This window comes from Nycticebus coucang, chromosome X, assembly GCF_027406575.1.
Source record: "Nycticebus coucang isolate mNycCou1 chromosome X, mNycCou1.pri, whole genome shotgun sequence".
NCBI lineage: Eukaryota > Metazoa > Chordata > Mammalia > Primates > Lorisidae > Nycticebus > Nycticebus coucang.
In genome coordinates, this window is record NC_069804.1 from 8,037,473 (window position 1) to 8,063,496 (window position 26,024).

Below are 26,024 nucleotides of genomic sequence, written 5' to 3' on the forward strand. Positions count from 1 at the left end.
CTCTCTAACAGCTCCCCTGCAAACCACCATTCTACTCTCAGCTTCTGAGTTTGACTATATTAAATTCCTCCATGTGAGTGGGATCACATGACCTTTGTCTTTCTGTGTGTGACTTTATTTCACTAAGCACAATGTCCTCTGGTTTGTCCAAGTCGTCTCAGATAGTAGGGTTCCCTTCCTTTTAAAGGCAGGATTTCCTTTTGTAAAGGCCTCTTTAGCCCCTTGCATGCACGCACCACATTTTCTTTATCCATGCATCTACTGATGGACACTCCGATTAGGTCCTCATCTTGTGAAGAGTGCTGCAGAGAATGTGGGCGTTCTGCGTACGTTGTTTGTGAGATGCGAGTCTCAGGGTCCCGCCTTCACTACATCAAGGGGAGGGGAATTTGACTCTAGCTTTTACTACATCAAGGGGAGGGGAATTTGACTCTAGCTTTTTTTTTTTTTATTGTTGGGGATTCATTGAGGGTACAATAAGCCAGTTACACTGATTGCAATTGTTAGGTAAAGTCCCTCTTGCAATCATGTTGACTCTAGCTTTTTGAAGAAGGGAGTTTCAAAGGACTGGGGGGACGTATTTTAAGACTGCCACACAAATGTGCTGAGTTCTTGCCTCTGCCTTCTCTTTATTAAGATGGCAGAGAGACATCTACTTACCTAATCTCTTGCCCTTTTTTCATATTAGGGTATGATGAACAGTCCGTAAAATGTATACATCCTAAGTATTCAGTTCTGTGAGTTTTGACAATTTTATATTCTTCATAATCAAAGTGTATAAATAGTCTTCTTCTTTCCGATCAAACCCTTCCCCCACAGCGGTCGCTCTCTGATTTGTGCCTTTTCATTAGTATTGCCTGTTCTTGAGCTTCATCTAAATTGGATTCTGTATGTGTGTTCTTTGGCCGGCTGCTTCAGGCAGGGTCCACACTTTGGGGACCCGTTCACAATGCTGTGTGCCTCAGCAGTTCATTTAATTACAGGTAGTCCTGACTTAGGGACGACCCCCAGCTGACGGTGTTCTGCGCTTGCCAACAGGCTCCCAGGGCTTCCCATAGGGATCATTTATAATTAAATCTTTAAATTAATAATTCAGGAACTAGTTTTCCTGCATGTGTAAACAAACCCACATGGCAGCATCTTTTCACTAGCCTCGTCCCATTGTTTATGTGGTCACTTACGCAAGGCATCACTTCAGTCTTTTTAATTCATTTTTGTGAGTCTGTCTTTACCCTTACAACCATGCTTCCAAAGTGAAAGTCCACTGCAAGTCCAGCTGAGCAGCAGCCAAGAGAAATGTGATTATAGTGGAAACGAAAGTTGAAATAAGCATTTGGAGAAGGGCCAGTGCCATCATTCATTGGAAAGCATTAGGCGTCAGTCACTTGACTGTTGGAACAATTATAAAGTGAGAAGAATGGAACACGTCAAGGGCAATGCTCCAATGAGAGCATCAGTTATTACTGAGCAGTGTGATGGATTAATTATTGAAATGGAAAGGTTATTATTGACTTGGTTAGAAGATAAAAATATTAATAAGCATAACATTCTCATTAGACTAAGAGTTAAAAGAAAGAGCACGGATAGTTTCTGTAATTTCTTATTACAGCACACTGATATTTGTTATTACAGTGTTACACTGTATTATTATTTCCACATATGAGCCATTGTTATTATTCTTATTATTATTACATTATAGCTTATGTGCTGTTCATCGGGGATCTGAGTTCTGTGTGAATCTGACCTGCAGACAGCCTCAGAAATGTTTCTCGTTTGTAACCTGGGGACCACCTGTATTGTGATGTGTGAATAAATTAGCTGGTTTATCCGGTGGCTAATTCCAGCCAGCACAAATGAGGACCTGGGTCCTGGGTGAGTGACTAGCTAGAGTGGGGAACTAGCTGGCCCAGGGCAGCTTGTGAGCAGTCACCTTCTTCCAGCAGTGGCGCTAGGAGCAGAGCGGCCGTGGTCTCCTGTCTCCTGTGACAGGTATTTAGTGCATTCAGCTTTCTGATCAGGGTGTGTGTGTGTGTGTGTGTCAATAAAAACTTTGCTTATAAAACCAGGCAGCAGTGGGGATTTGGCCCTGGGACTCTAGTTTGCTGACTGCTGGTCTAGGAGACAAGGCAAACGTTAACTTTTTAAGCACACGGGTGCACGATTGGTCGTTCTGATGAGCACCATGAAGGCTATGAAGGGAAGGCTAAGGGAAAGGGCCTGGGAGAGACCATTTACATGGGGAGGGAGGGTCTGCAGAGTTCTCCAAAGCTGTCATTTTACAATTTTTTCTGGCCTCCTTTTAGTTGCAGCTAGGGGCGATGATCCATATGTGAACCAGAGTAGAGCTCCACAAACTGCTTTCTGAAGTCCTTTCAAATAGGAAAGATGGCTCAGCCCAGGCTTCATGAAACCTTTCTGGTCAAAGGAATATAGATGGATCCCTTCAGGCCTGGTACCATTTCTGCAAACGAGGGTAACTGAGTTTGGGAGAGATGTGCCAAGTCAGCAAATAAAACGTCAGTAATAGTTTTTAATGTCCAAATGAAGTGAACAGAAAGCAGGGTGGGTGAGGAATTTGGGAGGGGAGGCCACGTGAGGCAGGGATTCCTAATGCTGGCCTACATGCACATTGTCTGGGACGTGACCTGGAGGTGGGGAGGCTCCAGGCCTGGCCAAGCTGAGGGCTCTGTGACAAAGAGACAGAGGTGTGGGGCAGGGAGTGGTGAAGGGAAGTTCAGAGGGTTGGCCCCAGTGTGTTTAGGGAGCTTGGTGCAGAGAAGGAATCCGTAAATAAAACCGCCGCTGCTTGTACATGGCAAGCTTGCATTCCGACAAGAGGCTGGGTGTCTGCACAGCAGAATAAAGAACGTACATGTGAGCCACAGCAATGGTAATGGGCTATCCAGAGCACTTGGTGTTTTGTCCCTGTCCCCCGCCCCCCCCCCCATAGTGGTGGTTTCTGTCCCATCACAGTATATTAATCTACAGAGCATGTTTAAGGCCATCTTTCCGGCGAGTTAGCCCTCTTCAGACTAGCGGTGTGTGGCCTTGCAGTCCTGTTCCAGGTCGTTGGCCACCCTAGTCCTTCAGCTGCCACCAGTCCAGTGAGAACAGCCTGGCTGCATGTGCCACATTGCAGGGCCCCAGAGCCTCTGCTGCTCTCCCTCTCTGGGATCTGTATGAGCAGCCCTCTCCTGGACCGTGCCATTAGCACGTCGTGCATGAGAATCAGCACCAGCCCAGTCTGACTGTCAGCTGGATCCCGGGGTGCAGCTGCCTTTGTAATTTTTCTTGGTATGGTTTAAATTCCGGGTCCAGTGTGCTCCCGGGAGCTTGTGCAGTCAGTGCCCTGCTTTTTTCTGTTTCTGAATCTTCCCGTCACCATTGATTTTATCCTTAAAAGTATGGAAGAGGAATACATGTGCACATACACAGAGGTACGTGTCTATACACATTACAGGGTGGCCTATTATGAAACCCTGTACAATAGCACATTCACCTATACACACAACATGTATCCATACACAGACAAAACACAGGCACACACAATATACATCTTCACACAACCCAGATACATCTCATACAGTCTACAAAGCAGTGTCTTAGAACCTATTGGAAACATGGATTAGAATATGGCCCCAGCGGAGCCCCTGATTTCTTGGATTCATATCACTGGGGACAATAGAAACCAATTAGTGATATGTTAATAGCTTTGACTTTGCAAAGTGGGATGGAGGACAAATGTAGTCCAGAAACTGTTGTGCTGATGGCAATCTAAATAAAATCGAATGTCCACATAGGGCCTGGTAGGCTGTGCTTCTGGAGTGAGAAATGAGGCTGTAGTACCCCCTGCCCTGAGAACATAGCTTCAAATCCTGCAGGGGCAGCCCTTTAGTTAGGTGGGAAGGAGTCTGTGCACGCCCACTGACCAGAAGAGAAGCCCGGAATAGCCTGCTGCTGGTTTCTCGAGGTCATTTGGTGTGTGTCGCTATTCCCTTCTCAGAGGGGCTTTGCTCCTGGAGGGGGAGTTTTTTTTTCACTTCTGGGTAGCTCTCAGAGCACTTCTTTCTACGGCACTTTGCAGATAGAATTCTTTCTTTTTTCATTAGCAGATGACCAAAGGTGCTTAGATTTTGGCGATAAATTGTAGGTCACATAATTCTCCATTTATATGATACGGTGGTTGTTTATTAAATAACAGGAATCAAGTGCTTTCAGGTAGGTCTATGAGTGCTAGATTTCAGGAGCTTTGATTGGATAAAGAAAGTTCAAATGCACCTGAATTCTTTGAAATAAAATGAAATACTGAGTATTTAAATGACATTTGGCAGACTCTGACCCGTGAAAGGATCTCTCAGAATATACCATCAATTTGTGTGTGTGTGTTTTGAGACAGAGTTTTACTGTGTCGCCCTCGGTAGAGTGCTGTGGCGTCACAGCTCACAGCAACCCCAAACTCTTGGGTTTAAGCGATTCTCTTGCCTTAGCCTCCCAGGTAGCTGGGGCTACAGGCGCCCGCCACAACACCTGGCTTTTTTTTGGTTGCAGTTGTTATTGTTGTCTAGCAGGCCCAGGCCAGGCTCAAACCTGCCAGCCTCAGTGTATGTGGCGGGCACCCTACTCACTGAGCCTCAGGCCCTGAGCCTGCACCATCCATTTGACAGCATCTTCATGTCATTCTGTGTTTTGCAATCCAGCTGCTGCTTCATTTGGTATTGTTCTTGAGACCTTCGTAGTTGGGTTCAAGTTATTTTGATACAAGTTCAAACTATAAGTTTCTGTTAGTGCCCACCTAATACACATAAGAAATCCAGCTTGTTCAAGTTCCGTGGCCATTTTCTGAAGCTGTTAGGTTGGGCTGTTTTGTTACAGCTTGTTTTTTAAGCCTGTCCTCAGCCACCTCCTCTACACAGGGAGGGGCCCTAGTGAAATGGACTTGAGCTCTCTGTCTTGGCCCAGACCTTGAGGACTTCAGTTCCTGGCTTTGGAGTGGGGGCATCCAGAATAGTGTATACAGCTGCTTCCAAAAGAATAGCCTTTGTCTTTCTTATTTTTCATAATACACTACTTATTTTCAAGGTTTTATTGAAAAATGAATTTGCAACTCATTTTGATTACCATTTCATATATGACAATTTCCTATAATCGACACAAAAATATTTGACTTGAAGTAAATATTTCTGGATATAACGATATGTGAAAATTTTCACATTCATACTATTTTCTAAAACGGGGGGCAGGGGGTTGGCAAAAAAATGCAGTTGGCATGTGATGTGTTTGCACCTGTATCCAATTCGTGCGTGTTATAAGCGTCTGGCGTTCTGTTTATACGACGTGCTGGTTAGTGTTACAGCTTCAAGTTGTGGAAGGTGTGTGGGGACTGGCCACCTGCGTTAGGAGCTGCCATGGGAAACGTATGTGTGCATTTAGCTCCTTCACAAGGGGATAGGAGGATCCGGGTGCAGTCGCTTGTGGGGAGGGGTTAACTGGGATCGCTGGCTAAGCTTTATTCCTTCTTCTTCCAGACAAGCAGATGCCCAGTGTCAGGAAGGCAGTCCAGGAACAGGACGGCGCCCTCTGAATCACAGCCCGTGGAAGCCGACCACATCCTCTGAGTTCCCTGACGCCCAGGAGGCCCCAGCATCATCCCAGGAGGGCCGCAGCCGAGCAGGGACACTACCTCGTGACTACAGATACCCGGAGGAGGGCCCCCCTGTAGACTCGGGGCCACACATCTGGGGACAGGACTCGCTGCCAGTGAGCGCAGCCCCGCGTGCACCCAGGAAGTGCCGCGGCCCCGAGGGCGCACCTGCCCACGCGCACCTGGCGGCCCCCAGCGGGGCCCTCCCTACGCCCCCGAAGGACGCGTGTGCGGCCCTCCTGTCCCTACCCCACGGCCCCTCGGTGTCCAGCGTCCAGCCCCAGGACGCCCCGGAGGCCGCCACCCACCAGCATGTGAGCCAGGCTGCCGCCCGCCCCGAGCCACAAGCCCTGCCGCCCCCCACAGACCCGGCCCAGCACACGGCCATGGAGACCTCACGCTCACCCTCGCCTCAGTTTGCCCCCCAGAAGCTGACAGATAAGCCCCCCCTGCTCATGCAGGATGAGGAGTCAACAAGGTATGGCCTATGGCAGCGGCCACCTGCACGCCTCCCCTTTTCTGACCGTCCTGCCAGGGAGGTGGTTTTCAGGGTGTTTTCCAGGTTACAGGCGCCCCCCTTCAGCTCCGGACACTAGATTTAAAGCGGTCCTAGAGGGTGTGACTGTGTAGAGAACAGGGCAGCCCCATTGAGGGTTGGGGCTTTAGCTGTTGGGGGGCTGTCCTGTCCTGCAGGGAATCAGGCGGATGTGAAGTAGGTGCTCCCATCCCCTCCCTTCACCCAGGCCCCACCTCTTTACACCTGCCAACACGCATCCCAGACCAGGGATGTGCTTTGGTATTGGCATTTAATGTTTGTGATCTGATTCAAGTTTAACCTAAACATGAGACCTTTAAGCAAAATGGGTGTTTTTCATGATGTCCAATATTTTCATGCTTGTTTTTTCTCTAGTTTTTTTTTTCTTTTTTTTTTTTTTTTTTTTTTTTTTTAAGTTAAAAGGCTAAGCTAGGCTGGGTACAGTGGCCCACACCTGTAATCCCAGCACTTTTGGGGGCCAAAGCAGGAGGATTACTTAAAGCCAGGAGTTCAACAACAGCCTGGGCAACATAGCAAGACCCAATCTCAAAAACAAAAAAGCTAATCTGGTGTATACCTTTTACTAAAGCAGAAGAAAATTCAGTCCCCCTTCATGGTGATATTGTCAGAACTTTAGGCATAAATTTGTCCTGTCCATTGACACACCAATGAATGTCTTCAGGCAGGGACTGATCAATGAAAGCACTGACTGTTCAGCTTTCTTTTTTATTTTTCCTTGAGACAGAGTTTCAAGCTGTCGCCCTTGGTAGAGTGCTGTGGCATCACAGCTCACAGCAACTTCCAACTCTTGGGCTTAAGTGATTCTCTTGCCTCAGCCTTCCAAGTAGCTGGGACTACAGATGCCCACCACAACGCCCAGCTACTTCTGTTGTTGTTGCAGTTGTCATTGTTGTTTCAGCTGGCCTGGGCCGGGTTCGAACCTGCCAGCCTCCATGTATGTGGCTGGTGCCCTACCCACTGAACTATGGGCACCGCCCCCTGTTTAGCTTTCTTCACACAAAAACCCCACCTACTAGAGCACCTTTGAAGAAGTGAAAAGCGGAATAAGGAGAGAGCATTCATTTCGTTCTCTAGAGCAATTGTTCTCACCTGGGTGGGACATTGGCAATGTCTAGAGACAACGGCTGTCCTAACGTGCAGGGGTGCTCCGAGCAAACAGTGAATAAAGCGCAGGGACACTGCTAAATATCCTTTGGTGTACAGGACAGCGCCATAGTGGAGGTTCTTGGACTCATATGTCACTGGCACCAAGGCTGAGAATCCTCTGGAGAGGCACTTCCCAGTGTAAGTGTAAATTAATGAAAATCACATCAGAAAACTTCATTTCTTCTGGTGCACCAGGTATGGCTACTGGACGGCACAGTAACAGTTCCATCACCACAGAAAGCTCTGTTGGACCTCACTGCTCTAGAGCCTCAAACCGTTTTTTTTTTTTTTTTTTTTGGTAAGCAAAATAACTCAGCAGAGAAAAGGCATTACTGATGCTGTATCTTCAACACTCAAGCACAGATTTATCTGTGGTTCAAAACTATGCTTTTTATTACTTATAATGTAGATAAAATATTACTTAGATGTTACTTATAATTGGTAACATCTTTAGGTTCCGAAAGACAGTTGTTTTATTCTGTTCAAGCTGTTGAAACAAAATCCCATAGACTGGGCAACTCATAAATAGCAGAAAGGTATTTCTCACAATTCTGGAGTCTGGGAGTCCAAGACCCCGGCATGGCTGGCAGTCCGTGTTAGGTGAGGACTCACTCCTGGTTCAGAGATGGCACCTTCTCACTGTGTCCTCACATGGTGGAAAGGGTGAGGGAGCTCTCTGGGGTCCGTTTTATAAGGACATTGAACCCATCCATGAGGCTCCACTCTCGGGACCTCATCACCTCCCAAAGCCCCTCCATCCCCCCTCCCCCCATCCTCACACCATCATCTTAGTGAGGAGGTTTCTGTGTATTATTCTTTTTTTTTTTTTTTTTAGAGACAGAGTCTCACTGTACCGCCCTTGGTAGAGTGCCGTGGCGTCACACGGCTCACAGCAACCTCTAACTCTTGGGCTTACGCGATTCTCTTGCCTCAGCCTCCCGAGTAGCTGGGACTACAGGCGCCCGCCACAACGCCCGGCTATTTTTTTTTTTTTTTTTTGTTGTTGTTGCAGTTTGGCCGGGGCCGGGTTTGAACCCGCCACCCTTGGCATATGGGGCCGGCGCCCTACTCACTGAGCCACAGGCGCCGCCCCTGTGTATTATTCTTAAGGGACATAAACATTTAGCTCATAGCAAAAGGAAAAGCAACAAACTGGTCTGTGTGTTGGCAAAATCTGTGACAGGTTCGCAAGCAGGTGGGCCCCTCTGGGTGTGGTGACAGGAACTAATGTGGAGATGAAGGGCCCTGTGAGAGACCAGGCCTCGTGGGGGCTGTAGGAGGTGGGTAGTAGTTCTCATTTTTCCTTCTTTGTAGTCAGTGTCTTAGTTTTCTCCCTTCTCTTTTATGAGCTCTTTTATGAGTGATTCCAACAAGTGGTGAAGTGCTTCCTGAAGATGGTAATGAGGGATCTTTGGCCATCTGCATCATTAAGGGTTCCCATGCGGCAGGTCAACTATCATTGGGACCACAAAGTGATTTTATTGTGCTCTTGAGGCTCTCATGTCATCTGGAAGGGGTGATTTGAATGTCCGCAGTAAGTGATCAGAATTTCTAGATGTGGAGTGAAGTGAAAGCGTTTTTTTTTGTGGTATGCCTTGGATAAGACAGCAGGATTTTCTAGATTAACATATCTAAACGGCATCTTCCACAGTTAGGCTTTTTTACAATTTCCTAATGAAGAAGTGGTTGTGACAACCATGTTTGAGCACCTGCATAAAACATATCAGTTCATCATGGTTTCTATGGGCAGAAAGGAGGAAAATACAAAGTATTTCATTATAGCATGTGCATCACACCCTAATAAGTAGGGAAGGAATCCCCGTGTGTTCCCAGTCACCAGTTAAAGGGAGCACAACAGTGTTTAATTTAGAGCATGGCAGCTTCTTTTGTGTTCCGAAAAATTGGGTCTGTTGGTATTTCACTGTAGAAGGGATCTGTAGTTCATCAAATTAGAAGCATTGTGAGTTTGGGTCCTGGGAGTTTGGCTTATTTTCTTTTTTTCCTTCCCTGGTGGTATCAGCAGGTGGCTCTCTTTCTCCAGAATGTCCTTGGTGGTCCCGTGTGGTGTGGCAGTTGGGTTTGCTGGCTGCCTCTTCCCATCTTCCCCTCCTGGGGTGCTATAGGTGCCTCCCAGCTCCTTTCACCCATGTGCCCTTTGGGGGTCACTTAGGGTAACACAGAAGCCACCAGCTTCCTGTCTAACACCAGCTCCTCATCTCACTAGTACCATGGTCTGCACAAAGGTGGCTCCTGGTGGGGGTAGGCTGAGGGCACGCAGCGTGGACTTCAGCAGGGCTGGGCCAGGAGGATTTCTGTTCTGGCCCTGAGAACACGTGGGGACCCCCAGGCTAAAGTAGTAACAGTAGTGCTGTGAAAAATGCCCACTCTCTGCAGATTCCCCTGACAAAGGAAAATTTAACTGAGTGGGGCTGGTTTTGTCTGCAATATTATTGGAAAAACCACAAGTGAACATTAAACAATCCTCATGTTCCTCTGTAAGCCCCAGGGAGACCCGATAGGTGTGTGGCCGAAGGGTTGGGAATGGAAGGAGTCAGATGCTGATGTCGGGAGGTCAAGTTAGGAAGCCCTCAGTCCCTTCTACCGCATCCGGGATGGGACGTGTGTCCGTGAGGGCCCTTCTGCCTGGGGAGCTGACAGGAGTCACCCATCTACACGGGGAGGGTGCCAACCGGCTGCTCTGAGTCTGGTGTCCCTGGATGTGCTTTGTCATGTGGCTCGTGGCTCTCTCCTTCCTCCAGAATCGAGCGGGTGATGGACAGTAACACCACGGTGAAGATGGTACCCATCAGGATCGTGCACTCCGAGAGCCAGCCGGAGAGGGAGAGCCGCCACAGCCTAGCGTGCCCCACCGAGCTGCCCGCCCTGCCCAGCGGGCTGCAGAAAGACCAGATCAAGACGCTGAGCACGTCCGAGCAGTGCTACTCCCGCTTCTGCGTGTACACGCGGCAGGGCACCGACCCCGAGCCCCCCGGCGCCCGGGCGCCCCCTGAGAAAGATGGCTGCGCCTCCCCTCCGGGGCGCGGCTACGTGAAGGCCAAAGGGAAGACCGTGGAAGACCTCAAGTCGGAGGAGCTGGCCCGGGAGATAGTGGGGAAGGATAAGTCCCTGGCCGACATCCTGGATCCCAGTGTGAAAATAAAGACCACCATGGACTTGATGGAAGGCATATTCCCCAAAGACGAGCACCTCCTGGAAGAAGCTCAGCAGCGTAGGAAGCTGCTCCCCAAAGTCCCGTCCCCTGGAACCATAGAGGAGCGGTGAGTAGGAGCCGCCTGTGTGTGACTCCGCCTCTGCAGGGGCCAGGCACCTCTCTCTATTTTCATGATTGCTTTAGGAGCAGAATTTCATAAGGGATCCCTGGTGCTTGGCACTGGTTGACTTTGTTTGTTGAGCCTCTTGAAAGAGAAGCTGAGGGCTGACTGCCCCATCTGGGGGAGGATGACTGGGGTGGGGGTTGGGGGCAGCAAAGGCACCCAAATGCATACTGCAGCCCACAGAGCTTTCTTGACCAGAGGCCAGTGTGATTTCTGACCATACCCACAGGTCTGCTTGAATCTTGGCAGGGATGTTGACTGCCCCAGGGGACAGTTAGCAGTGTCACCCCTGGGGGGTGGGGGGTGCTCCTGGCACCTGATGGGTGGGGCCCAGGGAGGCTGCTCCACACCCACAGTGCAGGGAACAGCCCCACTACAGGGTCACGCAGTCTCTAGTGTCCATAGCCGGACACGAAATCCCTCCACCTGAGGAGCTAAGCCTTGGGTTGAGGATGTGTGTTCCTTCATGGGTCAATTTTCTGAAAATTCGTGTGTGGTTTATTTACATCTGCACAAAAGAATTGGCATTATTTATTTTTGTGAGCAACCCCGCCTTCAGTCGTGTGACCCAGAGGCGTGTGTGATGATATCTTTCGTGCTGTTTGTGCGTGCTCTGTTGCACAGACGTTCTTCCAGGGCAGTAGGGTAGGGGGCTCAGAGTTGCAATGGGGAAGGAGAAATGGGACAGATAGGACCCAGGCAAGAGGAGCCCGCGGGCTGCTGGTAGAAAGGCACAAGGTGGCTGAGTTTATAGACAGAGTCACAGCTGTGTCCATATCGCCCCAGGCTCAGTGGGAATTTTTAGACATTTCCTCTTACTCAAGTTTCTTGCAAAAACTACATACCATAGACTTAATGAGCATCCATTTGGTGAGGCTTCCCCCCACCAACCCCCGAGTTTTAACCTGAGCACCCACTCTCTTATTTTCCTCCTGCTGGTGTCCTTCCGTTAGTACCTAGCATGACTTGTTGCCACCCAGGGAGCAGGGCTTAGGGTTGGTCTACAGGAGTGGTTGCAACTAACTGAAGTACCACTGTCTTTACCCAGGAAAGAGGAGCCACGTGTGCCTACATCCGTTTCCCTGGCCACCAATTCTGCCTACTACAGCACGTCAGCCCCCAAGGCAGAGCTGCTGATCAAGATGAAGGACCTGCAGGGTCAGCAGGAGCCTGAGGAGGACTCAGGGAGTGACGTGGACCATGACCTCTCCGTGAAGAAGGTAGGAGGGTGTGCGGTGCTGGGACCACATAGTTCTACCCCAGCACAGACCCTGAACCCCGAGTCTGAGGACATTTGTGTTCAGCTTTCATGCAGGACAGTGAAATTTAGGGCAGTATTACTAAGCCCCGTGTGGTTGATTTTTCTGTTCTGATCTTGGGCCTCTCTGCAGTATCTCTTTGCTGTCTTTCTCTACTACTAAGATCCAGCATCAAACTATTTTAAACAGGCCCTATTCTCTTTCATTTCGAGTTCAACTTATATTTCCCCTCTACCCCAACTAAAATTTAGGAGACTTAATTGTGTGACTTTCAGTAAGTCACCTGTCCTCTTTGAATGTCAAGTTCAAACTTTTATTACCAGATGATCATAAATCCAGTAGTAGATCTGAAAGTACCTTGTCAAACAAACGGCATTATTCATTCCGCTGCCTCAACTCAGCCAAGCACTTAAGGGTCTTGCAGTAGACAACAGCATCCTGAGGGAGCCCGCCTATGTTCTTGCAGAAGAGGTGGGCAGCTGCCTTAAAAACAGACATACACATAGCACAGGGTCAGGAAACTGCAGCCTATGGGCCAAGCCCAGCCCACTACCTGCTTTTGTAAATGAAGTTTTATTGAAACACAGGAATATCCATTCATTTACTGACCGTCTGTGGTGACTTTTGCACTAAGGCTGCAGAGTTGAGTAGTTGCCACAGTGATTGTGTAGTCTGCGAAGTCTAAATATTTACCGTTTGACCCCCGACAGAAAACATTTACCACTCCTTGAAGTAATACATTGGGCAGTAAGAACATTAAAACAAGGCAAAGGGATAGAGAGAGACAAAGGTCTGTGATTGTGGAAAGGCTCTCCGGAGATGACTAAGCAGAGACTGGAGTGGTATGAGGGCAGGTCCATGAAAGGTGTGCCTTGAGGGAGGCCAGCAGGTGCAGAGGTCCCGGGTTAGGAGTGCAACAAGCAGCAAAAGCCAGGGCCCGGGCTGTGTGGAAAGGGAGGGAGCCGAAATGAGGTTAGGACTCAGGCACAGTTTATGGGTAGCCGTGGTGGTCACAGTGGGACAGAGCTGTTCCTATCAGTGCTGGCATCAATACTTCTCTGTTAGCTTTAAATCTTCATGGTGCATCAGTAGTCTAGACCTGTGATATCTGTGACTGACTGCCTTACACCGAAAGGACTTAGCATAAAGAATGGAGATGTTTCCAAAGAAAGTCAGGGTCAGAGGATGCCATGTGGTGTTTATCTCAGGGCTTTGACTTTGCCTCAAATAATGAGCACTGGGCAAAGGAAAACAGGGAACTAGCATTCTCTTTGTTTGTTACAGACGTAGCTGTGTGCGTGTTGTGTGTGATATAGAGCATCACTTTGTCTCCCTGAGTAGAGTGCCGTGGCATCATAACTCACAGCAACTTCAAACTATTGGGCTCAAGTTATCCTCTTGATATAGAGTATCACTTTGTCTCCCTGAGTAGGGTGCTTGGCATCATAACTCACAGCAACTTCAAACTATTGGGCTCAAGTGATCCTCTTGCCTCAGCCTCCCTAGTAGCTGGAACTCCAGGCCCCTGCCACAACACTGGCTGTATATAGAGATGGGGTCTTGCTTTTGCTCAGGCTGATCTCGAATTCTTGAGCTCAGTCTACCCTCCATCCCTAAGGGTTATATCCCAGAGTGTTAAGATCACAGGCATGAGCCACCACACCCGGCCTTGGACCTAGCATTTTAAAAAGTACTTTGTTTAAAAATACTGACTTTTAGTTTATTTATTTTGGAGACAGAGTCTTGCTCTATCACCCAGGCCAGAGTGCCATAGTGTCATCATAGCTCACTGCAGCCTCGAACTCCTGGCATTAAATGATCCTCCATCCTCAGCCTCTTTCTCTTTTTCCTTTCTTCATTTTGACAAGACCTTTGCAAATGATTATGTTGAAAGTTTCTTTATATTGTTAGGGATGTTAAAAAATACCACATCTTTAATTATGATAGACTCATTTTGGAGGAAATATTATGACATACATAAAGAAATACTATTTTCAATTTAGTAAACTTTTTGGTTCAAGAGATTATAAAGGGAAGTAAAAAGTAAGAGTTTAGGTCTTGGGGCTTTTAAAGACTCTCTATCTGACTCAGGGTACCATTTGCTTAATTCTTGTTACTTGTTCCTTAAGAAAGAAAGAAAGAAAGAAAGAAATGCAAAACGTGTTCAGTTTTTTTCCTCATAAAACCAGAAAAAGCTGTACAGTTTGGACCATTTTCATTTAGACTACAGCCTAGGTACCGAGAACTGCACTCTGTACACGTCACTTTGTTTTCCTGAATTATAAATTTTAGAAGCAGTGTGGCTTGGTCCTGCCTTCTTCATTCATGTGGCACTCTGTGCATCTGTTTCAGGGGACTCAAGGTCCAGGGATGCCACCTTAATAGCAGTGATAGTTTTGGGATTGAATGAGTCTCTGAGTTAGAGGCAGGTTTACACCTCCAGTCCAGGGAGCGTGACTTGGGCAGATGCACCCTAAGCTGCAGATCCTATACATCATGGTTCTCCATGGGGTGGGGACTCAGTAGTCCTATTTCTCTGTTTCATGTGACCAATAGGCTACCACCATACTCTTCTCCCCTCTTTCCAGCAGCCACATTCTAGGAGGGTAGCTCTGGCAGACTCTGCTCAGAAAAGATACTACCCAGATTGAGTCGTGAGATTTCTTTAGGAGAAGCAAAGTTTGGAATCTCTAAGGGTTATATTTTTTTTCCCTAGAACCAAGAAGTAGGTGCAAAGGGAGAAAAGTCCTTGTTTCTCCCCAAAGTGGAGCAAAGCTGGGTACCTGGGGAGGTACCAGGTGGAGGAAGCAAATGGCCCAGGCTTCAATTCCGAACACCCACCCTGCCCCCGCCCACCCGAATGGAGTGGTGAGAAGCAGTTGTGTGCCTGGTGTCCACTCCCATCAGCTCCTGCCTTAGCTTCCTGGATGGCCATATGCCACAGGAGATAGCAGGTCGGCTTGCTGGGTAGTGGGCAGAGCAGCCCACAGCTTCCATACCTCAGCACACCTGGTACTCCTGGGACCAGGCCCCCTCTCAAAATCTTTTAAAGCCTTTGTCTGAGCTTTCTGCAACAAAAACAGGAAAGGGATGCAGAGTTAATGTGACCTCTCTGAGCATAGTGATACCAGAGTTCGTCTTCAAGTGTTCTTGGTCTCTGTGATTCGAAGAATGAATCCATGGACCACAAATCAGTGGTAAGACAGGCCTTTTTTACAGGGAAAAAAAAAAGAATACAAAAACACCAAAACTCCGGGCAAAGAGAACCCAGGTCAGGGAACAAGCTCTCTCACTCCCTCTCTCTGTCTCTGGGCTCTTTGCTCGGGGGTATATATAGTCGCATGGGGTTATTCAGCCTCAACTCAATTGTTACACTTAGCGGGCGTGGGTCCTCTAAAGTTACATTCATCTAGAACTCAGTTATTACATTTAGCAGTCTGGGCTCAGGAACTCAGCTGTTACATTCAGCTGCATGGGTTCCTTGTATATGACGCCAGGAAATGAATGGATACAGTCCTTTCCACTGGGACAAGGTGAATGAGTGCATTAATGAATGAATACAGTCTCTTCTGGGGCAAGGTAAATGAATGTATTAATGAATGGACACAGCCCATTCATGGAATTGAGGCCTAGGAAACTTACATGGAATTGACCAGGCCTAAAAAAAAGGTGGGGTTCCCCCTTCAGACAGAAGTGCAAAAGGAGGGAGCCCTAAGGTGCTTGTGTCTCCCCAGCAGTTGTCTGGTCCCTCTGGTTACTGGAGCCTCCTACAGCCCCCCACCCCACCCTCCAGGCTGCTGGTTCCACTGCCAGATGCCGCTGCACCAGCACGCCACGGCTAAGGCGGGAGGTCCTCCAGCTCAGCTTAGCTGACTGGGGCGCCACCTGTCCTGTATCAATACCTTCAGCTCTCTGGAAGCTGCCCGAGCCCCTACTTCTTGGGCCCTTTATGGAGACTTCCTGGGGCAGGCGTGATCGACCACGGGTAGGAATATGATTGAAGAGAAGGGTGAGATCTAAGGCAGTTAGGCCAAGCATGCAAACCTAGCAAGGCCTGTCTGTTTAGATTCTTCTTGGCCTCTCTGAGCAGCACCCTTCCTCCCAGACATGAGGCAGGACCCTCTCTGAAATAAGAGTCTTTTTACTAAAAATCAGAAAGGGGAAGATCAGAGTCTTGCCTGGGGCAGGTGAGAGGAGGACAGGAGATGGTCAGAAAGAGAGTGTTTTTAGCTAGCGGAAGATGCCTAGTAGTAGCGAAGCATGCCTAACCACCATGCGCCTAGCTTAACAGCATGCCTAGGGTAAGTACGTGCCTAAGCAGCGCATGCCTGGTGGGGCTTCGTGCCTAACCAGGGTGTGCCTAGCACAGCGGTGTGCCTCAGCAGCACATGCATAGAGGGGGGGCATGCCTAAGCAGCGCGTGCCCAGCAGGGCAGCATGCGGAGCAGGCCCTGTGTGCCTAAGGGGCATGCCTAGTGTAACTATGTGCCTAAGTGGTGTGCCTAGCATACCTGCGTGCCTTCTGTAGCAGTGTGCCTAGCGGAGCAGCGTGCCTAGGCAGCGCTGTGCCTCCCATACCTGCATGCCTACTAAAGCTGCGTGACTAAACACTGCATGCCAACCATAGCTGTGTGCCTAGCATAACTGCGCGCCTGAGCAGCACGTGCCTAGTGGGGCTGCGTCACTAGCTGGGCTGCATGCCTAAGCGGCGCGTGCCTACGCACCGCGAGCCAACCGCAGCTGCTGTGCCTAGCGTGACCACGAGCCCACGGCAGCTGTCTGCTTAACGTAACCGTGCGACTAAGCACCGCCTGCCAACAGCAGCTGCGTGCCTAGCGTACCTGCATGCCCGGACCCCTGTCTAGCATAGCTGCCTGCCTAAGCAGCCCCGTGCCTAGCGTACCTGCGTGACTAAACACCACGTAACTGCGATCGTAACTAAACGCCAATTGTAACTGAGTGCCTCAGCAGCGCATGCTTAGTGGGGCTGCGGGCCTAAGCAGCGCAGCGTGCCCACCGTGCCTAAGCACCACGAGCCAACCACGTGCCCAGCGTAACCACGTGCCGCGTGCTAGTGGGGCTGCGTGCCTACCGTACCTGCGACTAAGCAGCGCCATACCCCGAGTACCTGAGTGCCTAAGCAGCATGTGCCTTCCGTACCTGCGTGACTAAACAGCACGTGCCAACCTAGGCGTGCCTAGCGTGGCCGTGTGCTAAGCACCACGTGCCCACCGTAGCTGCATGCCTAAGCCAGCCGTGCCTAACGTAACTACGTGCCTAAACCTGGGCGTGCCTAGCGTGACTAAGTGACACCTTACCTGCGTGACTAAGCCCGCGTGCCAACCGTAGCTACGTGCCTAGCGTAACTGTGTGCCTAAGCGGCGCATGCCTAAGCAGCGGCGTGCCTGGGAAACCCGTGCCTACTGTAGCTGCGTGCCTAAGCAGTGAGCTGAGCGTAGCTGCGTATCTAGCGTAGCAGCGTAGTTGCGTGCCGTGCGTAGCGTTGTGCCTCGTGTATCGTCCTGCCTCGCGTGCCTAGCATGTCCAGTGTAGCAGCGTGTCGCCTAGCCTAGCGTGCCTTGCGTGCCTGGCGTAGCATGCGGTGCCTTGACCCGCCACCCGCCTGTGCACCTTGCCCTGCCCGCTTTATGCAGCAGAATAGGTGCTTTCACTGGGTAATGGTAGGGGATTTAAAGAGTTTATGCTTTTTACATTTATCTTTGCTTTTTTTTTTTTTTCTGTAGAGACAGTCTTGCTTTATCGCCCTCTGTAGAATGCTGTGGCTGTCACACGGCTCACAGCAACCTCTGGCTCCTGGGCTTAGGCGATTCTCTTGCCTCAGCCTCCTGAGTAGCTGGAACTACAGGTGCCTGCCACGATACCCGGCTATTTTTTTGTTGCAGTTGGGCCAGGGCCAGGCTTAAACCCACCACTCTTGGTATATGGGACCAGCGCCCTACTCACCGAGCCACAGGCACCGCCCTATTTTTGCTTTTTAAAAATTCATCTTTTTGGTCAGCTTTGGCTTCTCATGTCTGTTATTCCAGCATTTTGGGAAGCTGAGGTGGGAGGATAGCTTGAGGCCAGGACTTAAACACCAGCCTGGGTAACATAGTGGGACCTCCATTTCTGTAAAACATTAAAAACTTAGCCAGGCGTGGTGTGGTACTCCTGGAGGCCCAGGCAGGAGGCCAGGAATTTGAGGCTGCACGGAGTTATGACATTGTCACTGCCCTCTAGCCTGGGCAACAAACAGAGTGAGATCTGTCTCAAAATAAATAAATAAATAATCTTTTAAAGGGCTGATCGTAGGAGGAGTAGACAGTGTTTGGTTACACAACGTCAATGGGGAAGATGAAAGTTCTGGAAATGGATGGTGGTGATGGTCACATAGTGAGAACGCCCTTCCTGTTACAGAACAATGCCAAAAAACAGTTAAGATGGTAAATTTTATGTGTATTTTGCCATAGTACAAAAAAAAGTCATCTATTTGTATTTCGATGAAGCTGAACTTGGTAGGTTATATAAAAGACTGTCTTTCACGTTCATTGGGATCTGTTTATTTGCTTAATTTTTAATTGCTCTTTATATGTGGAGGGCACTTTCTAATTGGGGAAATCATTACCAAACTTAAGACTCAATCATCTCTCTCTGTGTAAGTCCTCAAATTGGCAACTTCCAAAGAGCAAAGAACAGGGCATCACATTGTCCTGGGAATCCTTCCAAAGATAGAGGTTTGTATGGCATCAGTGACCCCAATTCTGGTGTTGTCTAATAGGGTGTTAGCAAAAGGAGAATAGAGGCCCAGTGGGGTGGATCATGTCTGTAATCCTAGTACTGTGGGAAGCTAAGGCAAGTGGATTGTCTGAGATTAGGAGTTGGAGAACAGCCTGAGTAAGAAAAGACCCCATCTCTAAAATAGCTGGGCATTGTGGTGGGGGCCTGTAGTCCCAGGAACTTGGGAGGCAAGAAAATCACAAGAGTTTGAGGTTGCTGTGAGCTGTGATGCCATGACACTCTACCAAGGGTGACAAAGTGAGACTGTGTCTCAAAAAAAAACAAAACAACCTATTCTCATTTTTCCCCCTTATTTTTAAATGTCAATAATTTAGCCAGAAGTCATCTTTCCCCATGTTCTGTAAATCTCCTATTATTTGATGCAAAAGCAAGCTTACCCCCAGTTGGGCCGAATCCTGCCTAGAACACCTGTGGCTGAGGGTAGGGGGCAGACCATCCAGCATGTTCATGTTCCCATGCTGTCCTGTGCCCCACAGCAGGAGCTCATTGAGAGCATTGGCCGCAAGCTGCAAGTGCTCCGGGAAGCCAGGGAGAGCCTGCTGGAGGATGTGCAGGCCAACACTGCGCTGGGAGCTGAGGTGGAGGCCATCGTGAAAGACGTCTGCAAGCCCAGTGAGTTCGACAAGTTCCGTATGTTCATCGGGGACCTGGACAAAGTGGTGAACCTCCTGTTGTCACTGTCAGGCCGCTTGGCCCGGGTGGAAAATGCCCTCAATAATTTGGACGACAGCGCTTCTCCTGGCGATCGGGTATGTGCAGACGCATCTGATCTGGACACAGCGGGTGGGTGTGTGACAAGGCTGTCCCTGGGCTGTCTTGGAAGTCATGTCCTAGCACGGTTTCCACACAGCCTGTTTGCTGCTGAGTGGAAGAGGTTCTCCAAATGTTGGCGCATTCCACTGCCTCTCCTTCCTTCTGGTTGAGGGGGACGGTGGTAATCAAGCACAGGGAGCTGAGCCACTGCTGGGGATTGCGGGGCTGTGATCTTCTGGAAGAGCTCTTGCTGTTTTTAGATGTCTTTTCACATGTTTCTGCTGACAATTACTAACAGCATTTTCTGCCTAAAAGATAGCCTTTTTTTTTTTTTTAACTCTTACCTACATGTAAGGCCCTCAGAGTTTACCCACTCCGACAAATTGATAACAGGTACTTGATAACAGGTGATATTTTATTGCTGTTGTTGTTGTTGCTGTGATGTAACAAGAGGGTGTACAGCAGTGGGGAATGAAATGGGGGACTTGGCTGATTTCTCTCATATCGATAAGGTATGTGACTTTCGAGACATTGCTCGGTGGGCCTTTTAGTTTTTTTTTTTTTACATATAAGGGAAATAACATCTACCCTGTTAGCTTTACCTCTTAGGTCACGTCAGGGGTCTCTAAGCCGCTCGAGCTGTTGTGTAAACCTGGTCTGATTTATTGAGTATAACTAGCAAGTTCAGCAGGGTCACAGTAAAAGTGAGGTTACGGAGGTGGTGGGAATAAAGCTGCCAGGACTCCAGTGTAGCAGAAAAAAGTGCCGTCTATTTAAAGAAAAAGAGGACAGTTTATTTAAAGTAAAGCATGAATAAGCATAGATTTCCCCAAAGAGACTGGAAAAGGGTCCTCCTGCGAGTAAGAGGAGGTGGCACTCCGGTGGCCAGTACACCAGTGTGAGTGTCTTATCCTAGGTCTTCCTACAATTATTTAGAAAGCTGTTCATCTGTCCCCTAAGGTCCTTACCTACTCTGGTCTACTTCTCATTGGTCACAGGTTACCTCAGTTGCTACATGTGCCCATTTTCCTCCTCTTTTTAGCAGTAATTGCTACCTGCTATTTTTCTGACAGTGCTATGGTGGTACCTGTTAGTCTTGTGATGTTTGTGACATTTTGCTGTGTGTATAACTGTGACCACTACTCCACTTCCAGGATATTCCTGAAACTCCTTGTTTGCTCCAGGGCCCTTTTTAACTTCCTTATCTAGGAGTCCAGACTGCTCTCCTACTTCCCTGTAGCCCCTTTCTATCCCTAATCAGGTCACATATCAGTAAAACATCTAGTTTCCTTCTTTGCACATAATAGGCCTTCAAAGTGATCATCTTTACTGTCCATAAAACATCTGAACTTCTCTCCAGGAAGCAGAGAAAGCATCCTCCCCTTCCCCTGGCTGAGGGTGGTTTGGGGCCATCCTCAGTGGGCTGCTCTTCCCTGTGGCTGTGCCCTGCTGATACAGCTTCACCTTCTGACATGAAGGACACAGTCCATGGCCTTGTCCAGGTGCAGTGCTGTGTCCTGGGTATCCACTACAGCCTGGACGAGAATCTCTGTTGTCCAGCAGCTGAGGCATAAGCAAGCTAAGGTTTGCTGAGACATGCTAATGAGATAAACGATGTGGAGTTGGGTTACAGATAGAAAAGTGGACACAAGATTGATGGAAACGTGGGGCCTCCTGTGTCCAACAATTCTAAGTTCCCATGAACCCGGCTGACTTTGACAACCTGACCCACGTTTCCAGAATCAGGTTAAAAGTACGTTCCTTTCTTTGGGACTGCTTTACTTTGCCTTGCCTCTTGACACTGTCATGCACACCTGCAAATCGGGGTTCCACACAAGCGGCCACGACACTCTCAAAGGTAGTGTGGTCACAGGCACGGCACAGAAGCAGCACACCAAGAACAGGCTCTATCTGCAGTCCTGTTTCATAACAGTGTCACCAGCTGAGCTAGGCTCTCTGCTGAGCCCTCTCTGTGTGTCTGGCACTTGGCAAAGTGCCCCAGCGTCCCTAGATGTCCTGCTGTGGCCACTGCTGAGCAGCATTGCAGAGCGGCTGTCCCGGTGCTCGGAGGACAGTCAGGGATTCACACCAATATCCTCCAGCCTAATTCTTCTCTTTCTCCCCTGGTTTGCATTAAAGCTGGAATCTATAGGGAAGCTAGGTACATGTTCTTTGAACAGCAAGAGTGACTGTGAGGGTAGTGTTTGTGCAAGGGGTTGTCTGCATTCCCCAGAGCAGGATCTTTATGAGGAGCGAAGAAACTGATGCTCCCCACCATCCGTCAGCAGTCTTGCCTTGCACATCCTGCAGATGCACCTACAACCTCCTCCTTCCCTGAGGGCTGAAAAATCCTTGCCCTGGAATTTCTTTAGAGTGCTCTCCTTTGCTGGTTTTGCCACAGTGTTGTCATGGGAAGGGCTTGTGAGTGTCTCATTTTAGTCCCTTGGTGACATTCCCGCTTGCCGCTGTTTCTGTTAGTATCCAGGTACATGGGAGGAGATGGAGGAGGTACAGACATTGGAAGGAATCCCAGAGGGGCCTGTTGCGTGAGTTTTGGGAGGGCAGGTCTGCAACCTGTCATAGCCAGGAGACTTCTGCCACCTGCATCCCTGTGTAGATCCCATTTGGTCTCTGGCGGCATCAGTGTTTCCGTTGGCAATTTGATGGGCAGCCATGGGACCAGCCCCCAAAGGTGCTGGCTCAAGGTTTGGCCAAAGCTCCTGTTGTCGTGCATTGCTCAGTGGGCTTGTCTCTCTCTCAACAGCAATCACTGCTCGAGAAGCAGAGAGTCCTCATCCAGCAGCACGAGGATGCCAAGGAGCTCAAGGAGAACCTGGACCGCAGGGAGCGTGTGGTCTTTGACATCCTGGCCAGCTATCTCAGTGAGGACAGCCTGGCTGACTATGAGCACTTTGTGAAGATGAAGTCAGCTCTCATCATCGAGCAGCGGGAGCTGGAAGACAAAATCCACCTTGGCGAAGAGCAGCTGAAGTGCTTGTTTGACAGCCTTCAGCCTGACAGAAGCAAATAAGAGCTCCAGCCCCAGCAGAGGCAAAACATGGGGCCTCCGAGCACCATCCCAAGGATGCCAGTGGAAAAAATTCCAGCCTATATTTCTACCCCAGAGACGGGGCTCCTCCTGAAGCAGAGGGGCTAGTAGAAAAGCAATAACTCAATCTCTGTTTGGGATGATTTATTTAATTTTTTAGTTTCCCTTTGAACACTGAGTGGACAGGCTCACTGTTAGCTGTTTTTATTTAAGCATAACTACACCTGACACAAGGCCCTGCCAAATGGTGAATTTCCCGGTGCTGGCTGTGGTGCATGCAAGAGGTCCTTTTCGGTGGCAAATCTGCTGCTCCTCCCGTCTTCAGGTGCCCAACCAGCCATCTGGGAAGTAGCCAGTGCATCGTTAGCTGCATGAGAGGGGACACCCTGGCATGTGTTCTCCTGCGATCCCTCAGGGCATGGACTGCCATGTTGTCCCTGCTTATTAACAGTGTGAGCATTCATTGTCTGTCATGTGATCACGTTCTCTGACCCAGCAAAAATGGTGTAGATAACTTATTAACATTTTGGAAAGGTGACTAGTTCTGTAGTGGTTACAAACCAACTGTGAAATGAACAACCTGCATCTTGGGTTCCTTCATAGTAAGACTAAAACCATGATGTCAAGAAATAATAATGTGCATGCTTTAAAACATACTCTCACAAAGCCAACAAGTAGCTTTAGTCCAGAATTCTCATTCAACATACCAGTTTAAATGTTGTTTTCCTATGAAGTAAGTTATATAGTTAAAAATATGTCCAATGATAATGTACTTGTTACCTGTTTCCCAAGACCAACAGAGTATTTTTAAGCTTCTTCCCTGAAAGCTTAAAACTTGGAGTATTTTTTAGTGTGAGCATTGTAGTGAATGGTAATTGGCTATTTTTCTCTTTTTTGTCTCTTTTTGTCTATTACTAAGAGGGCCACATTCCACACACTGTAAGATCCCTTCCTCCAGTTTTTCAGAGGTCTTGTGGATTGTACTTCTCCTAAAGTTGATCTTTTTCTGCCACACAGGTTAAAGAAAGAGCCTGTGTGCCCTTTTTATTGGTTGAAATGGCAAGATTCTAAAAAGACCCTTATTCGTTTAAAAAAAAAAAAAAAAAAGCGGGCGGCGCCTGTGGCTCAAGGAGTAGGGTGCTGGTCCCATATGCTGGAGGTGGTGGGTTCAAACCTAGCCCCGGCCAAAATAAAAAAAAATAATAATAAAAATAATAAAAAAAAAAAAAAAAAAGCACTGTCTTGCCATCAGTTTCCAATTGAGAAGTCACAGACTGGGAGAAGATATTTACAAATCGTGTATCTGACAAAGGATTTGTATCCAGGACATAAAAAATACTCTCAAAATGCAATAGTAAGAAAAGAAACAGCCCAATTAAAAAGCGGGCAAAAGACTGGAATAGACACTCCACCAAAGAAGATATACGCATGGCAGATAAGCACAGGAAGAGATGTTCATCCGCTGATGGCTTGGTCATAACTTGTTTTTATCTCATAATTACAGATTTGATGTATTCAAAACTGTTTGTGTAATTAAATGCATGGTCAGTGGTGAGCAGATCTCTCCAATGCCTTCACATGGAGGTGATAATAGGGCGTCTGTTCTATCAGGGGCTCATTTCCCCATATTCCCATAAAAAGTTTTCCAGCAGGTGGGGATACCTCCCTTTGTCAGCAGTGCCCACAGCCTTACCAAAGCGCACAGACACACACAGGTGTCTTAAAGGACTGGCGTCCAGTCTTGCTGAGCCAGAGGCGCCTTGCTGGTGTTAAGCACTTCACCACAGCCACACTCAACCTGGCGGACTCCAGTCATACAGGTAATAACCCGCCTTTTTGGCAGCCTACCGATGCCAAAAAGATCCATGTCTTTTCAGCAGTGTTTATTCTTATTAAATTCAGTTAGCGCTAACCCGAGATATCCCTCTCTGCCAATGAAGCGTCCTCCTCTTCCCCTGCCTGGCAGTCACTTGCTGTGAATGTGGGCTGTCTTGAAGGGAGAAGCTGACTGCCCACCAGCCTCTGTCTCTCTCCCTCGGGAGACAGCCCAAGTCATAGCGGAGTATTTTGTTTGATAAAGCTTGTAGCTGTCATTCCCCCTCCTCAAGTACAGTGTTGTGGTTGTTTTGATGATACCTATGTAAACTGTGAACAGTCAAAACTGTGTGTTTGTGCCCAGTCTTCTGATGTGCTTTTAGGACTGTCTCTTATAGATAGCAATATATAATGCTCTAGTCCTCTCTTAGCAAAGCACATAAAATTACAGGTGTCTCGTCCGTTTTCTATTTGCCTCTTACATGTCTGGTTGGCAGGGACCCAAAGATTCTAGAGAGTCAGTGTACATAACTCTGTATATAGCTGCATCTGAGAACAATTTGGTGCTAATGGGCAGCTCTTGGCATCCTTAGGTGGTGGCTGTCCTGTGCCCTCCATTGTGGCGCAGCTGTATAATGCCCCAGTGAGTGGGGTGTGGCCTGTGGCTGGCTGCCTGCATCTGTCAGTCCACCAGGGCCAATGTGGATAGATGCATGCTTGATACTACGTACCTATCACCACATCATCCTGCTTGACTTTAACAAAATAAATCGTGTCTCTTCAAGTGAGGAGTGTGTCTTTGATTTACGTGTCATACCTTTCTTAAGAAGGAGTCAATATCCTTGTCATGTCAGATTCTGATCTTCACTCATTTGAGGAAATTGTGTCATTGATTATGTGTAACTTATTTGTACCAGTTGAAGTAAGGCCAGTGAGTTTGCAGTTAGAAAAAGGTCATGTGCACAGGTCATATCAGTTAGCTATTCCCCAGCAGTGCCACAGAACAAACAGCTATAAAATCTCAGCATCTGTCAGGGTGATGAAGTACTCAGCCGACGGACTTGTCTGTCAGTGGCTGGGCCAGACTGGCTGTGTGTCCTGTGACCCTCTTCTTCCTCCTAGGACTAGCGGTCTGGCCTAGGTGTGTCCCCAGCAGGTGCACATGAGAATGAGCCCTGCCACAGTCACAAAGATGCTTGTCTTGGCTTTGGGCCTGTGTCACCTACCAGTCTTCCACTGGCAAAGCAGATGACGTGGCCAGATGCAGCATTCTGGATTCCCTCTCTTCAGTGGAAGAAACTATATAGTCACCGGGCATAGTGCAGATGCAGGGGGGTGTGAGGGATTGGGGTCATTCATGGCTTCCGTTACCTGTGCCACTATGTGCTAATGTGGTGTGCCACCAAAGTGTCCAGGACACAGAGCCGAGCTGCCTGGAGCAAAGCTACCTCTGTCACTTGTGAGTTGTGTGGTGGTGCACAAGTGGCCTAGCCTCTGTGGGCCCCAGCTTCCTCTTACGATTGGATGTGTATTGATAAGGCCCAGGCCTGGTTGAGAGCAGCGCTGAGCCGTGAATAGGTTCTCATCATTTACCCAGAACTTGGAGGAAGCGCCTCCCTGCAGTCAGAACAGATCTCCCAACCACCTGAGAGAGACCGTTGCTCTCTTTCGA

General features: G+C 48.6%; 1 protein-coding gene across 2 annotated transcripts in view; it reads left to right on the top strand.

Annotated features, from left to right (window-relative positions):
* SHROOM2 (shroom family member 2) overlaps positions 1–23,864 on the top strand; it is a 140,329-nt gene extending 116,465 nt beyond the window's left edge. For both annotated transcript variants that reach the window (XM_053580999.1, XM_053581000.1), the window contains exons 6-10: positions 5,526–6,119; positions 10,103–10,621; positions 11,727–11,898; positions 19,212–19,484; positions 22,253–23,864. In XM_053580999.1, the coding sequence (XP_053436974.1) occupies positions 5,526–6,119; positions 10,103–10,621; positions 11,727–11,898; positions 19,212–19,484; positions 22,253–22,519 (1,825 nt within the window). In that variant the 3' untranslated portion in view covers positions 22,520–23,864. The remainder of the gene's footprint in view (positions 1–5,525; positions 6,120–10,102; positions 10,622–11,726; positions 11,899–19,211; positions 19,485–22,252) is intronic.
* Positions 23,865–26,024: the final 2,160 nt, after the last annotated feature.